Source organism: Ustilaginoidea virens, chromosome 2, assembly GCF_000687475.1.
Source record: "Ustilaginoidea virens chromosome 2, complete sequence".
Taxonomy (NCBI): Eukaryota; Fungi; Ascomycota; class Sordariomycetes; order Hypocreales; family Clavicipitaceae; genus Ustilaginoidea; species Ustilaginoidea virens.
This window is the reverse complement of record NC_057317.1, coordinates 1,810,486-1,825,917: the sequence shown is the minus strand read 5'-3', so window position 1 is coordinate 1,825,917 and position 15,432 is coordinate 1,810,486. Positions and strand designations below refer to the sequence as shown.

The 15,432-nt window shown below is 61.4% G+C and overlaps 6 protein-coding genes across 6 annotated transcripts; 2 read left to right on the top strand and 4 right to left on the bottom strand.

Annotated features, from left to right (window-relative positions):
- Window positions 1-323: 323 nt before the first annotated feature.
- Window positions 324-921, top strand: UV8b_02239 (uncharacterized protein; the record flags this gene model as incomplete). Its single annotated transcript, XM_043139737.1, has 3 exons — window positions 324-514; window positions 641-777; window positions 836-921. 3 exons carry the CDS (start codon window positions 324-326, stop codon window positions 919-921), a joined length of 414 nt encoding a protein of 137 aa, XP_042995671.1.
- A 246-nt stretch (window positions 922-1,167) lies between these two features.
- On the bottom strand, window positions 1,168-1,763 carry UV8b_02238 (uncharacterized protein; the record flags this gene model as incomplete). The annotated part of the gene is made up of 2 exons (XM_043139736.1): window positions 1,168-1,532; window positions 1,628-1,763. 2 exons carry the CDS (start codon window positions 1,761-1,763, stop codon window positions 1,168-1,170), a joined length of 501 nt encoding a protein of 166 aa, XP_042995670.1.
- Window positions 1,764-2,383: 620 nt separating this feature from the next.
- Window positions 2,384-5,331, top strand: UV8b_02237 (uncharacterized protein; the record flags this gene model as incomplete). The annotated part of the gene is made up of 7 exons (XM_043139735.1): window positions 2,384-2,513; window positions 2,665-2,907; window positions 2,964-3,088; window positions 3,170-3,245; window positions 3,311-3,516; window positions 3,585-3,645; window positions 3,722-5,331. 7 exons carry the CDS (start codon window positions 2,384-2,386, stop codon window positions 5,329-5,331), a joined length of 2,451 nt encoding a protein of 816 aa, XP_042995669.1.
- A 351-nt stretch (window positions 5,332-5,682) lies between these two features.
- UV8b_02236 (uncharacterized protein) lies at window positions 5,683-7,519 on the bottom strand (the record flags this gene model as incomplete). The annotated part of the gene is made up of 4 exons (XM_043139734.1): window positions 5,683-5,765; window positions 5,864-6,638; window positions 6,755-7,044; window positions 7,159-7,519. 4 exons carry the CDS (start codon window positions 7,517-7,519, stop codon window positions 5,683-5,685), a joined length of 1,509 nt encoding a protein of 502 aa, XP_042995668.1.
- A 464-nt stretch (window positions 7,520-7,983) lies between these two features.
- On the bottom strand, window positions 7,984-9,499 carry UV8b_02235 (uncharacterized protein; the record flags this gene model as incomplete). The annotated part of the gene is made up of 3 exons (XM_043139733.1): window positions 7,984-8,034; window positions 8,196-9,113; window positions 9,392-9,499. 3 exons carry the CDS (start codon window positions 9,497-9,499, stop codon window positions 7,984-7,986), a joined length of 1,077 nt encoding a protein of 358 aa, XP_042995667.1.
- Window positions 9,500-10,729: 1,230 nt separating this feature from the next.
- On the bottom strand, window positions 10,730-14,891 carry UV8b_02234 (uncharacterized protein; the record flags this gene model as incomplete). The annotated part of the gene is made up of 3 exons (XM_043139732.1): window positions 10,730-11,944; window positions 12,047-14,609; window positions 14,872-14,891. The coding sequence occupies 3 exons, from the start codon at window positions 14,889-14,891 to the stop codon at window positions 10,730-10,732; spliced, it is 3,798 nt and encodes a 1,265-aa protein (XP_042995666.1).
- Between the last annotated feature and the right edge of the window lie 541 nt (window positions 14,892-15,432).

The following is a 15,432-nucleotide window of genomic DNA, read 5'->3' as shown; positions in this document are numbered from 1 at the left end:
ATGGTTGGCTGCCCTGGCCATTTCCTTTGCCAAGCTGCTGGCTTTCAAAGAAGTGGAAAAAAAAAAAAAAAGGCCAGCTTTGGCGGGCACGCAAAGACTGATGAGGCCGGGGCACCTTGATGGGCAGGGCCGCAGAAGTACATCATCTTGGCAACCTTTATCCGCAGCAGTATGAATTGCTATTTCTTCCTGGCAGACATTCCCCCCCCCTCCCAGCATCAGCTTGGCCATAACATTGACCTACGCTTCTGGGACACTGCATCGCCCCGGCGGCTTGAAACGCTCGTCTTGTTGCTCGCCTCTCCCGTCCGCCAATTCGCACCATGTGCCCGGAAAGAGATATGGACAAAATCGCCAAGGGCTGGACGATAGCCATGCTCTACTCAAAGGACCGCTTGAAAAGAGTCCATGGCTGGGGAGACGACCAGCTGGACAAGGCCGTCAGGGACGGCAAGCTGGTGTTGGAAACGGTGTGCTTGTTTGTGCACGCCTGCGTGAAGCGTGGACAGTACCAGTATGTCTGGAGCCTGCCTCCCCCCCCCCCCCCAACCGTCGTCACCTGATCGCTAGTTTGGGGATTCTGTTGTGATTCTGCGTGCTCTTTTCGTGTCCGTTTGATCAGAGGCTAAGTGGTCAGCAGGATGCCTTGCGAGTTTTGGAGGATACTCCACGCCGAGTACGGCATTGTCGTATACCCGTCGGCCTTGACCGAGGATGTCGACGTGCAGGGACTGGGCGTGGACGTGACGTTTACCGAAGCCTACTGCGGTCACATTGGTATGTTGCCATGCGATAGATGGTCTGCGAGATCGAGGCTGACGTGCGGGTTTTGCAGTCATGTATGGGAGGTGTTGCGGCTCGATCCCACCACCTTGTCCGATGGAGTTCCTGCGAGAGCCACCTCCGGTATACACGAGATAGAATGAGCGAGATGCATCCCGCGTCCCTGGGAAACTGGGGACGAATATACTGCCGTGGGGGGGGGGGGGGTTTCTTGGATAAGCAGGATTGTTGGCTTGGGGGGGGGGGTCCAACGTTGGCCCGGAACGCGTGCCGTTTGCAAAGTCTCGTATATGTAGTGCTCTCGCCGCATGCGGGGAAAGATGAAAGTTGAAAAAAAAAAAAAAAGAAAAAAAAAAAAGAACAAATACCCCTCGCAATCAAGCTTCACGTCGGCGGATGCCCCGAGCTCACCTGCTCCCCCGTCGCGCCGTCGCGATTCGCCCTCCAGACGCCCGCCTCGCCTTCAAACTCCTCCCTCTTCCACACCTCGACCCGCGCCTTGCACTCCTCGAGGGCCTCCTGCCCGGCCCGCCACGCAGCCTGCCGGTGGGGCGACGAGACGGCGACGAGGATGCTCTCCTGGCCGACCGGCACCGTGCCCAGCCGGTGAACCATGGCTACGCCCTTGAGCCCGTGCTTGGGCCCCAGCTCCCTGGCGATGGCGAGCATCGTCCTCAGCGCGAGCTTGTTGTAGGCCGTGTACTGGAGCTCCTTGACGGGCTTGCCGGCAAAGTTGTCCCTGGTCGTGCCTGCGCGGGACGTCAGCAACGCGTGCGCCCTGCGCTTTCTCTCGGGGAAATCCAGATGATTGCATCATGCCCCCGTGCGTGGGAAACACTCGGACCTGCGAAAAGGACCGTGGCGCCGGCTGCAGGACTTCGGACCCGGTCCATGACGGCTTGGGCGTTTAACGGGTCTCTTGTGAGGGCAACGTAGCAGCCGTCGTCGGCGAGCTCCCACACGTCTTCTTCGGAAGCCATCTGAAAACGGGGGTTTCTGCCCTCTTGCAGATTAGATGGTGTGCTTGATGCGAAGGATGGGCATGTTGGGAAGTCTTTCTATGTAGCGTCTGGTCAACCGATTCCGCAGTATGGCGCACTGTAGATGGGCCGAATGCTTTGCAGCCCGACGTTACGAACGGTGGCATCAAGGCTGTTTGCGATGGCGTGCAAAAGGCTTGCTGCTGGGAGCGGTCTCTTGCTGTTTCTGTCGTCTTCTTATTTTCTTCTTCTTCATCATCATTGTCATCTGTTTTTTTTTTTTTTTCGGTTAGCATTGTAAAGTCGGACCCGAGGCACAGTGTGTTCCGTGTACCCGCACGGATCAAAGCCATTGATTCCATGTACGGTGTAATCAATCCGCACTCTACGCTGCAGGGCAGACTTGATGACTAATCAAAATTTGATCCGTTGCAAACTCACGACAGTGCGCATCGACCAAACCATCTACCAATTTTCCCGTTCCATCCGATTCCTCACAGGCAGGCAACTTGCAAATTCTCGACTCAACCCAGGATCAAGTCGCCTCGCAACCGCATCTCTAGAGAGCATTTGTCCCTGTCCTACATTCCTGTCGGATTGAGCACGGCGACTCCCTCGTCATGCGTGACGATTACCGCGCGCGATCCCCCGACCGAGGGCGCCTTCGAATCCTTCACAACCAAGGCGAGGCTTCCCCTCCAAGCAGGGACAGCCAGGACCAGCAGGACGACCATTATCGACCGCGTCATGGTAAAGACATGATCCGCGCCTTTCTTGGAGACAGATTGAGCTTCAGGCCTCTTGCCGTTGGAAGTTCTTTTTTTTCGTTTGGGTTGTAAAGTGCTTTTTTTTTGGCTAACTTACCCACGGGGCAACGGGACTATTCCTGGTCTCCTCCAAGGCAAGGCTTCTACGACGACCAACGGGAGAGACCACCCCGTCGACATTGCCAAGACAGTGGGAGCGAAATGGATTATGACCGATATGACAGCTCAGATGATGGGCATAGAAGACGTGGCCGGAGCCCGCATCACCATCAGCATCATCGTCCGCATCGATCCGGACGTGATCGGGATGACCGGGACCATTCCTACCAAGACATGTACGACGAGGGATATCGTGGCGAAACTGGTCGCCGCGGACGGTATGACCTTGACTCGCAAAATGGGGACCATTATGCTCACCCTGAGAGCCGCAGAGGGTCATCCCGCAGCCCCCAGGGGGGCAGGCATACAAGTCCGTCCTACAGCCGCACGCGAGAGGCAGGAAAGCCTACAGATACCGTGATACTCGAGGGTTTGCCGTACAGCATCTCGACCGCCGACGTACGCGCGTTGCCGCCAGCTTCCTGGTCTAACCCGCAGTTGCTCGCTTTCTTCAGAGGGCTAACAAGAGTTGCCGCTTAGCTTCGCGAAGGCTTACTTGCCGATTCAATCGCTGCCGAGTTTCCCTCTTTCGATCTGAGATTGTCTTCCTCGCGAGGTTTGTGTGTCTTTTGCACCCCCCTTGCGACGCACAAGAAGGAGCCCAGCTGAAATTGGTTCCAGGCAACAGACGAGCATTTGTGCAGTTTGATACTGTTGCTCAAGCCTCAGCTTTTGTCAAGGAGCACTTCCCAAAACTCCTTATTGAGCTTCGGCATTCGACTGATGACGCACCAGACGGCAAGCTTGAAGCATATATCCACTATGCTCGCAACAGAGATGAAGGCGAAGCTCGGCCTCCTCGCGCGGCTGACTGGGCATGTCCTCAGGTGCGCGCACTCTTTGGCTCTCTCAGTACATGTCTCCGCCATGCCCCGGGACTGACGCGTTGACCCAGTGCGATTTCCTAAACTTTTCATCAAGGACAAAATGCAAGGTTTGCGGCGGTGCACAGGCAGGTAACGAGAGACGTCATCCCCCCCCCCCAGCAACGGTCCTACCCCAAGGCAAGCTTCCTTCTGACAGACCCGACAGCGCCTCCAAGCTGGGAACAGAGCCTGACAGGCGCTGCTGATGTGGCCGACGGCGTCGACGCCGTGTCGCAGATACTGGTGGTTTACCCGTTGCCCTCGTTCGTTACCGAGGACATGCTGGCAAAGGATCTCAAGCTGCTCGAGAAATCAGAGGAACCCAAATCGTCGGCAAACGGGCCCACCAAGCTCAAATCGACCGCCCCGGGTGCCGACGCTTCTCGATACGGAGCCAGGCCGAATGCCCTGCACCGCGTGTTTCTCATACGCGAGGTCAACTCGGGGGAGAGTTTCAAGTACGGCTTTGTCGAGTTCTGGACCTTGGAAGACGCCACCGCTGCGGTGACCAAGTTCCGCATGTCACGCTCCTTTACCGTCGCAGGCTGTGCCGTCACCATTGCGCCCACCCACATGGGCGTGTTCCTTCCCGAGGAGCGCGCACCCACCGGCAAGAACGAGCACATGTCATTCCATCCCCTCTTCAACCCGTCGCTCAGGGTGAGATATCGGGACCTGCACGTATTCCCGAGCCAGCTTGTGGTGAACTCAGAACCTCCGGCCGATGTCGCGCAGATGGCGGCCAAGTCTGGTGCCGAGGAGCAGCATGCGGACGGCAAGAAGCAGAAGAAGCGCAAGGCTGACGCCAGCTTGGCGACGGCCTCGGCAGCAAAGAAGCCGGTCGCCATGGCTGGCCAGATGGCAGTCTGGCAGCGAAAACACCACGAGCTGCGGGGCAACAACGAGGGCGACGACGACGCCAACGTCAGCAAACCCGAGTTTGTCCCAAAATCCGACGCCAACAAGGCGCCGATCAAGATTTCGCTCTCCATGTCGACCAAGCTCGGAACCGGAACCGGAACCCCCTGCGGGACTGCCAACCAAGCCCAGCCAGCGTCGTCTGACGGGACTCTTGCCAAAGAAGCCGCCGTCGCCGCCGAAGGCAACATCACGACAGCTCCGGCAGGTGGCGCAGACAGTCAATCCGAGGAGAGGTCCAACACGGGAGAGGAAACCTACATGGACAAAGACAGACTCATGTGTCTGATCTGCATGCGTAAATACAAGTCGACAGACGAGGTCAGGATCCACGAGCGGTCGCGCAACCACAAGACTGCCATGGAAGACGAAGAAAAGGTCAAGGCGGCTCTCCCCCGAATCGCAGCCCGAGACAAGAGACTTGAGAAGCAGCGAGCAGACGAGCCGCCGACGACACAGTCGACGCAGTACCGCGACAGAGCCAAGGAACGTCGCGACGTGTACAACCAGCCGGACAAGCCCGTCGTACAAGGCGGCAAATCGAAGGGCGAGTCCAACAACAAGCCTGCCGATCAAGACGCCGGCAAAGCAGGTGCGAAGCCAGCACCACCGTCCAGGGGCGCGGGCATGTTGGCCAAGATGGGCTGGACGTCGGGATCGGGACTCGGGGCCAACGGCGACGGCCGCACCGAGGCCATTGCCACGAACGCGTACCAGGAAGGCGTGGGGTTGGGCGCACAGGGGGGTAACTTGGGGGATGCGGTTGAGCTGGCCGAGAAGAAGACGAGGAACAAGTACTCGGATTATCTGAACACGGTGCAGGACAAGGCGAGGGAGCGCTACAATCAGATGAGTTGAGAGGCGGGCCGTGGATGATGTAACCAGTTATGAACCCTGCTGTTTGCTGAGCCAACGTCGTCGCGTCAACAGCAGTTGTCAAGGAGACACGACTCGAGGAGATGATGCAGATGAAGAAGTGACTAGACCATTACCACCGAGGCGAATTTTCCATTTCTATCTAGAAGTCTACATGAAGTTACGTGCCGCCCAACCAGGGTATCGAAAGCCAGGCTTTTCATCAACTGCTTAATTCCATCAAGTTTCCCCTCGTAAAGCAAGTCGGACACGGCGTCGTTGGTCATGTCAGCTGCGGGATGATATTTCGACCACCATGGCTCCGAGGCTTCCAGGCTTCCAGCTGCCAGGCTGTCACAGCCAAGGACACAGAAAAGCGAGGGCCATGAGGGCACTGGCAGCAAGGAACGAGGGCGTCGGCCGGCCAGCGGCATTACCTGTAGTTGAGCCACGGGGATTAGCGAGTTGGTTTTGGGGGTGGGGGGGGGGGGGGTGTTGATAAGCGTGCCCGTGTTTTCGGATCAACAGGCCGTACCTTGGGAAGAGGTGCCAGCGCCGGTAGTGTTCCTGCCGGTGCCGGTGAGCTGGGGCAGCCCCGTGCTGGCGGCGGAAAGGGCGACAATGTTGGACTCGGTGGCGTTGAGGCTGGCCTGGGCCAGGCCGACCTGCAGGGCCTGCATGTCGTAGGCGACGTAGGCGGAGCGCAGGAAGGTGTCGCCCAGGAGGTAGAAGCGGTCGGACTGGACGCCGTAGGCGCTGGAGGAGCCGATGCCGAACAGGCAGATGCCCTGCCAGTCCTTGGCGCGGGAGGGCAGGCCCAGGGCCTCGGGGTCGGCGGCGCGGATCAGGGCGGGCAGGGCGTCGACGACCATTTCGCGCATGGGGACGGCGACGGTGACGCCGTCGAAGAGGAAGTCGAAGCGGACGCCGCTGCCCTTGGGGCCGGCGTAGGCGCAGTCGACCAGGGGCGGGGTCGACTCGCCGCGGTAGGAGACGACGGCGACGCCGAACGGGCTCTGCAGCTGATCGGCGAGGGGGCCGGGCACGAGGGTGACGGTGGACCCGGAGTCGAGGACGGCGACGGAGCCGGCGGCGGCGGCGGGCAGCGACAGGCCGGTGGCGGCGACGCCGCGGATGGACACGGCGTACGAGGTGACGTTGGCGGCGGCGGCGGCGGCGGCGGCGGCGGCGGAGGAGGAGGCGCCGCGCGCCGGAAGCGGCTGCAGGGGCAGGACGGCCAGGCCGCCGCTGAACTTGGCCGTGTCGATGCCGCCAAAGAGGACGGAGCCGCTCTGCGCGCCAATGTCGTTCTAGCGGAGCATTTTGTCAACGGTTCTGATTTTTTTTTTTTTTTTTTTTTCTTTTTGGCGCTTGGTACACGATCTCTGCAGCAGCAGCAGCAAGAAGAAGAGGGAGGGGCGCGCACCAGGTACAGGCTGAAGCAGGGGCGGTCGATGACGCCCTGGGCGACCATGGTGTCGACGAGGGTGGGATACTTGGCGCGGGCGGCGACGTTGGCGCGCAGGCCGAGGCCCATGATGCCCGAGGGCCGGTCCGACGACAGCGCCAGCCCGAGCTGCTGGGCGGCGACGGGGCGGCCGCCGACGGTGACGGTGTCGTTGAAGTAGCTGCCGGAGATGCGGCGCCCGTCGAGGTACGTGATGCTGAAGCCGGCCTGGCTGACGAGCGCGTACGTGGAGCTCTTGGCGGGGTCGACTGATGCGATTTCGCGGGGGGGGGGGCCGCCCGGGTCAGCCCGGGGCACGGTGCATCGGAGGGGGGGGGCTTGTGGCCCGGACGAAGGAAAGAAAAAACGCAGGCTCGACTCACACGTGGCGGTGCAGTAGCCCGTCAGGGACTGCTGCGCGTCGTCGGCGCAGTAGGCCGAGCCGGCGGCGTTGACCCAGGTGTCGCTGCTGCCCGTGTCGAGCTGCACCGTCAGCGGCTGCGGGGGGGTGCCGACGCCCAGGTCGGCGAGGTAGCCGCCGGCGGTGACGTTGTTGAGCGCGGCCAGCGCGACGACGGAGGCGTTGAGCGCGGCCGCGGCGCCGCGGGGGCGCAGCAGCGGCGGCGGTCGGGGGGGGGCGGCCGGACGGCGCTTCTCGAGGCCGACGGCGAGGGTGCCGGGCGCGGCGGCGGCGGCGGCGGCAGCAGCCCCGAGCAGGAGGGCGAGGTCGCGCACGCAAGACATGGTTGTTGGGTGATGCGCAGATTGTGTCTCACCGGGGGTTATCTGCCAGATGGCAAAAAGCATGGGGCCCTGGGGGGAGGCGAAAATGCACAGACGCAGCGCTGGCGCGGGGGGGGGGGGGGGGGGAGCTTCTCGGCTAGGCCATATATCTCTAAAAACAAAGTCCAAGGGTTCCTCAAACAAGGGCGGGCTCCGCGGGACCCACCACACCGGGGCGGGTAGGCTGTGCCGTCCCTGCATGGCATGGGTGGGTAGGTGGGGCGGCTCCGCCCGCCAAAGTCGGCCGGCGCGGACCAATCACGCCACGGGGAATGCGCGCCAGCCGCAAAAAACTAACTTGCGCAAAGTGCATGACGTCAGGCCGAGCCACGCTTGGGCAACACCAGGCAGCAGCAGCAGCATCAGCAGCACCAACGAGGCAGGCTGGCTGCATACTGCATTGCATGCATGCCTCGTGCCACACCTTACAGCCGGCTGTGCTCAGCCTCGTCGTCGGCAGCCAGTCGCACGACACCCTGCAGCAATGCCGGGAAAAGGATTAGCAAAGACCGGGCGAAAGCAAGTCGGCAAGAAACCGGGCGACGGCTGGAAAAGAGAGAGAGAAAAGGAAAGAACAGGGGGCCCGGGCCCCGGGGGAAGAGGGACAGAAGGAAGAAAGGAAACCCTGAACACCCACCTCCTGCACACACGTCGCCAGCAGCGTCCCGTCCCGCGCAAAGATGCGCTGCGTCACAAACCCCCGCCCGTCGCCCGACCACGGGCTCTCCATGTCGGCAAACAGCCACTCGTCGACCCGCACGCGCGCCGGCTCGTGGAAGTAGATGCTGTGGTCCAGGCTGACCATCATGCCCAGCCGCCGCCGCCGCCGCCACTCGCGCACGCCCGTCCCCAGCCCGTCCTGCCGCGCCGACGCCGCCACCCGCCGCCGCTGCTCCTCGGCCAGCCCGCCCGCCTCGTAGTCGTCCGGCCGCAGGGGCAGCCGCCACAGCCGGTGCACGCGGCTCACCGTCGCGATGAAGTTGCTGTCCGACATGTAGGCCAGCGCGCTCAGGTGCGCCTGCCGCCCGCCCGCCGCCGACACGGCGCCCCGGCACCGCATCCACTGCTGGCACCGCTGCTGGTCCGGCCGCACGTCCGCGTCCGCGTCCGCGTCCACCGGCGGCAGGGGGTAGGTCTGGAACGGCCCGCCCCTGGCCCACGAGGGCTCGTCGTCGTCCCAGCCCTCGGGGGGCGGCCGCCGCGCTTCCGCCGGCGCGGGCGCCGCGTGCCGCACCACCCCGGCGCCGTCGCCGTCGCCGTCGCCGGAACCCTCGCGCACGAAGCTGATGGTCGTGGTAAAGATGCACCGCCCGCGCTGGCGCGCCTGCACCGTCCGCGTGGCAAACGACCGCCCGTCGCGCACGCGCTCCACGTGGAACAGGATCGGGATGCTGCCCGACCCGGCCAGGATGAAGTAGCAGTGGCACGAGTGGGGGTACAGCTCGTCGGGGACCGTCTTTTGCGCCGACGCGAGGCACTGCGCGATGACGGTGCCGCCGTAGATGCCTCGAGCGCCGGGGGGGACCCAGGCTTTGCGCGTGTTGGTAAAGATGTCCTGGAGCTGATTAGCATGGTTGTCTTTTTCGTCTTTTTTCGGTTCTCTTCTTCCTCTTCTCCGTCTTCTTCCTCTTCCCCGTCTTCTTTCTTCTTTTGGCTCTTCCTTCTCCTGTTCCTCTTGTTCTTCTTCGTCTCGTTCTTCTCGTCGTTGTCCTTTTCTCGTCGTTCTTGTTCGTCTTCTTCGCCTTCGTCTTGTCTGTCTCTTCGTCCTCTTGCCCTCTTGCCCTCTTCCTTCCCTCGCCCACCTGCAGGACCGCGCAAACACCAGAAACTCACCGGGCCCAGCACCCCCACCGCCGTCACCTCCAGCACATTCTCAATCGGCGCCTTGCCCGGATCCGCAGGCGGCTGCCTCAGCAGCGTCGGCCGTTCCTCCCGCGCCATGACTTGTCTGGCCGTCACGTCAAATGGTCGCTCTTTGGTGCGTGCAAAAAGCAAAGCCGCCCGAGTTGAAAAAAGTTCCCAGGTCGCGCAGCAGCAAACACACCCAGGGGTGGGCGTGTTTTGAAGAAACATCCTCGGCACGCAGCGCCGGTCTAACCGCAATGGTCGACATGCTGCCGCCAGCCGAGGCTGAAGCAGTACGGAGTACGGAGTACGGAGTAGCGGATTGTAATCCGCAGCAGTACAACGGAGTTACGTGTCAGGTGACTTGCTTACCTTTCACAGGGTAGGTACCTGAGGCATTCCACCCCATGCAGCCAATCATAGTAAAGTCGCCAAAGTGCAAGTGGGCATGCCCGCCAATAAGGGGCCGCGGATTCGCCAGACACTTGATTCAACATCAAGGGACAAACATACGGCGTTGGGTTTATTCCCAAGGCTATCGCGAGCTAAAGTCGCGATATTTGTGCTCGTCTGGGACCATGCGTGGGGTTCACGTAGCGAGGATGCACAAAAGTCCTCGGGTTCCCGACCTGGGTTTCCGACCTGGCTCCCGACCTATACGCGCAAAAGTCCTTGATTACTATCTCATTACGGCCTCTGGGCTCACTACCTGGCCAAGGATACAAAAGTCCTTCATCACCATCTAATAAGGGCGACTCCCAGCCTCTGGGTTCGGTTCACGAGGAACCAACCGCACAAACCATCTCAGAAAGGCCGAGACATAAAAATATAAGCAGATGATAAGCGGCGCTAACCGCCCGCTGCCGGCGATGCTTAGTACATGTATACCGCGACATTTTATGCACTGTGCCACTTCCGTGAGAGGTATTCCTCCGTACTCCGTAGTAGTACGTTCCCCACGTACGGCCGCCCCCCTTATGCCGGCTGCCCGTACTTTGCGCCAAAGAGACGACTCCAAGTCGACGCGAGAGACGTGCCCGAGAGAGATGCCGCCTGCTCTGCCGGCCAACTCTGCCGTCCGAAGCCCTTTGCCGTCCAGAGCTCCCCGCCGCGAGGTGGTCGCCCGACCGTGCCCGTCCCCCCCCCCAGATTCACACACCACACCTCCCGCATCACCAGCACAGGTACAGCCGCGACGGGCACCGGCACGCGTCACCGCGCTTCATCATGCTTCATCATTGCAAACGAGCAAAAACCAAAATCTACAGCAGAAACCCCAGGCCCTCCTCCGTTGTCGCCTTCGGCCGGACATCTCATCTCCCCCCTTCAGCTATTCGTGTCTGCTGCGTCATCCGCATCTTCAAAAATCCGCTCCAGGCCCTCCCATGCCGCCGCCGCGTCGCCGCCCGGCCCGGCCTTTTCGCGCTGCCGCCAGTACCTGCCGTCAAACTTCCAGTACGACTCGCCCGTCCTCTCGCACGTCGCCTTGGAAAACCACGCTGGCTTGAACTCCTCGCCCCTGGCCTCGCGCTGCTTGCGCCGGGCTCGCTGGTTCTCCTCCAGGCGGTTCTTCTCCGTCGCCGCAAAGTCGTATTCGCCGTCTTCCATGGCCCGTTGGTCCGGTCGCAGCCGCGAGTCCGTGGGGGCCAGCCATGGCCTCAGCTTGTCGTCAATGTGGTTGAACGTCACGGCAAACTGCGTCAGGTTGAAGGGGATCCCGGCCGGTCTCGGGTTGGCCTCCCACACCAAGTAGGCCCGGCTTGGATCCGTCATGGCGCCCTTGTGCAGAGGACCCGCATCCTGAGCGCCGTCCACCGCCGCCTCGAACCCGGGCGTCAGCCGGGCGTACAGCTTCGAGTTCCATCGCCCGCCCAGGCTCATCCGCACGTGGCCGTCGCCGTCCAGTACCTTGCCCGAGATTTGATAGGCACTGGACGCCTTCCAGCCCCGGACCTTAAAGTCCAGCGTCGCCACCTCGCCAGTCGTCCAGTTCTTGATTTCCATCGGTCCGTAATTGTCCACCGACGGGTTCCCGGTCATGATGCCAATCACGGATGTCGTCACCTTCTTCCACGTGTAAAAGTCCTCCCGCCCGCCCGTCGTCGGTCGCAGCTTCAGGAACCAGGTGCCCAGCGGGTTGATGTCGAAAGACTTGCCGTAAAACTTGGACTTGACGGCTGACTCGCCCCAGTAGTCCCAGTGTGGTGACTCTGCCCACGCCGCCCCGACCGGCGGGTGGTGGCTGACTTGTTCGATGAAGAAGCGGTAGTTTTTGTCTGGTCGAACATACTCAAACGTCTCGCCCAGCAGCGGGTTGAACGGCTTGGCCACGCGTCCAATCGTGGAAGAATACACGCTGGCGGCAAACGCGGCAACGTAAACCAGCCGCTCAATGGAATCCGCCCTCTCCACCGCGAGGTCCAGTAGATCAGCGTACTCCATGTCCTCCCCGCAGCGGTGCAGGAGAGATGTGGGCTCGTTGAACGATACAGGCAGTGTCATCTTGGTCATGTCCTTTCCAATCATGGACTTGAGAATGCCCTGCAAGGTTCTCTCGCGTTAGTCTTTCGAACCACAACACCAGCCCCCCCCCCCAACCACGTTTGCCAAGAGATCCCAGCATTAGTTTCCCGTCACACTTACCCAGAGAGAAATCTTTGGACGGTCGTCCACTTCCAGCTTGAGGCGCTGGCGAATGCCGCTCTCGTATCCTTTAAACGAGGGGCTGATGTCGATGCCGGAAACAACGACATCCTTTCGAAGCTGCGGGCCGCCGTCATCCTGCGGCATCCCTGCAACTTCAACCTCGCCGGCATCCACGGCGTCGAAAAACTCGTCCTCGTCGCCAGAGTCGCTCTCCGAAAGCTCACCCAGCTGATCCAGAGCGGTTGGCTTTCGTACGAGTGTCGCGGTCGGAGCCACCACCGCTGCGTCCACCTCATCTTGCCGCACCTCGGTCGTGGGAGTGCCGCTGGCCGAAACGCCGCCGCCGCCGCCGCCGCCGCCGCCGGCTCCGGCCTGCCTCATCTCGCGAAGAGCCTTCTTGGTCAGCCGTCGCTTGTCTTCCGCCTCGGCCATGCGTGCTTCAAGCTCCTCATGCTCGCGGGCAACCTGCTGCATGCTGTCTTCCCACATGCGCCGCAAATCTGCCTCGCGATCCAGCCGATACTGCCAGTACGCGTCCCGGTCTTTGGAAATCCGAAGCAAATCGCCAACGAGACCGCCCAAGCTTCGGATAGCCGCGTCATATGTAGACAGCGCCTGGGCGACCTGGGCGTCGGAGAGTGGCGTGGCGGGGTTCCGTGCAAGCTCGCTCATGAGAGCACTCTGCACGCTCGACATGGTTTCCAGCTGGAGCTTGGCCGACTGGGCTGTGATGTTCAGCGCATCCTTGGTGGCTCGAGGCTCGTCGCGGACGCTCCCGTCGTCGTCGTCGTCGTCGTCGTCTTCGTCGTCCACCTCGCCCGAGACCAGGGGTCCGGCGTGGCCTCGTATGCGGGAGGCACCACCATCCGTGGCAGCGTCGGCGAACTCGTCGTCGTCGTTGCTTCCAATCGTGCTTGTTCCCGCGAAGCCGACCTTTGGTGGGGACGCCCTGTTGTTGGACGTGGCGCGGCTCGTGACCTGGGACGTGCTGCGCTGCAGTTCCGGCAGGCTTGCATTCTCGCCGTGGGCCTGGGTCTCCTGGGGCGAAAGAGAGCTTTGCTCGGCCTTGGCGAGTTTCAGCAGCTCTGCGCTGCGAGCAGCCTGGCGCTCCTCCTCCTTGGCCTGGTCCTTGGTCCACTGGATGGAGTTGTTGAGGGCCCAAAACCATCGCTTGGCTTCGACCTCGTGGTTGGCCTTCAGCGTGTACTTGACGGACGACTTGCCAATAATCTCAAATTTGGTCTTTTCGTCGGTGCTCATGTGCAGCTTGGCGATTTTCATGTTGATTGCGCCACGGCAAGCGGAGCTGGCATCGTCCTGATGCTTGTAGTAGCTCAGCACGCCGTCCTCGAGCACGAACCATCGCAGCTGGTAGCCCTTGCGGTAGTTGGTCCATTTCTTCAGGTAGCCCTTCATCTCTCTGGCTTCGCGTCCGGCCATCGGGTCCGAGACACCGGCGGCCGCCATGCCCTGAGAGGCCGCATGGCCCAGAACAGCCTTTTCCTGAATGCCTCTCTGAGCCGCAACGGCCGCCGGGGACTTTTTCAGTATGACCTTGACCGTGTCGTCGTGTGTGACGGACTGCGGAAGCTTCCCCTTGCGATCACGGCGGAACGGATCTCCGCCATGCAGCAGCAAGACCTGGATGAGCCGCGTGTCCTTCTTCCGTGCGGCTTCGTGGAGCAGCGTGCCCCCCGTCTCGACTGTTGCTGGTTCAGAGGCGAACTCGGGGTTGTTGATGTCGACGACTGTCTTTAAGCGAGGCTCCTCGAGAACCTGCGCCAGCGAGTCATAATCGCCTTGAGCGACTATCTCCTGCACCTGCTTCACCTTGGCTTCGATGAAAAGGGAGCGGGATAGTTGGAGAAGCTGAAAGATGTCGGGATTTCGGGCCAGGTCGAGGGGCAGCTTTCCTTGGAGGTTGACGACGGAATCGTTGATGTCGGGCTGATCCAGCAGTAGCTTGACCACTTGGGTGCGTCCTTGAAGGGCTGCAATGTGGAGCGGAGTATTGCCATCCTTGTCTCTTGCGTTGACATCCACGCTGGCGGCACCGTCAGACAAGACGTACTCGATGACGGGGTATTCGGCGCACTGGGTGGCCAAGTGGAGGACGGTTGTGTCTTCCAACGGGCCGCCGGCCAGGGTCGAAACGGAGGAAATGCTGGGTCGGGGCGCGTTGTCGGAGGTTTCGCGCACGGCTTTGGAGATGGCGGCCGTGTCGCCGCTTCTCAGGGCCTCGACAACCCTGAACTTGCGAACTGACTGTTCCAAGCTCGCGGGCTGGGTATGGGCGGGGCCATTCCTGCTTCCAGAGGCAGAAGATTGCGGAGAGGGTATCTTATAGAGCAAGGCGGATGAGGTGGAAAGCTTGGAGCCATGTCCCCGGGTACTCGGCTGGTGTGCCAGGGAGTTGCCCGATGATCTCGAAGCAGGGTTTGAAGAAGCCGCAGCAGGAGGAGCAGCGGATCGACCGTCCTCCGAGCCAGACTCGTCTTCCCGGGTATCTTTGCGGCGAAGCAGGGCAAAAGCGGCCGCCGACTTGGATCGTTTATGGGAGCTGCGAAGGTCGAAAGAGAGACGGCATGTCAGTTTACTGCAAAGCCAAACGGGGCAGCGACAACGGGGGAGTGATCAGAGGGGTCGACCATGGTGGTTTGCGTGGGGACGCGGCTCAGCTCAGGGGCTACAACGCAGCCGTTGAGTTGAGGCCAGCGCAGCGCAGCACAATGGACCAAGCAAGGGCGGGCGACGGGGCGATGAAGGCGTGGCGGCGAGCAAGAAGAGCGTCCATTGCGAAATGCGCAACCGAGGCGACGTACCTATCTCCTGCGTCGGACATGATGGCCACTGGTTGTCACCAAGAAGCCGTGTCTCGACGTTGAGGGAAGCCAAGCCGGCAGTGCCAAAGAGCTATGTCGACTTCGAGGGGGGGGGGGGGGGGGGGTGGCGGTGGCGTAAGGTGCGGGCACTGCGGGGGAGAGACGACAAGGTCACACTGCGGAGCTAACCAGACCTGCTGCTTGCCAGGACACCAGACGTTAGCGACGGGGGTCAGGTCGCCAGAGGGGAAAGCGTTGAACGGTTGGAGCTTGTGGCCACGCGGGGGAAAAAAAAAAAAAAAAAAAAAAAAGGAGAAAAAGATCAATAGCACCGGACAGATGGGCACGGGGCGAGCTCCGTACAAAAAGGCTGGAGCCAGGCAGCGGTAATGTAGGACCAGACCAGGCAGCAGTAATTTAGGAGGTCAGCTTAGGTAGGAAGGAGGAGATTGGATTGGTACTCGCCCACGGCACTTGAAAACTCTGCCGCAGGTCGTTAACGGCGGGCAACAGAAAAAAAAAAAAAAAAAAAAACAGGCAAGATCGCCCGAGTTGCCGCTG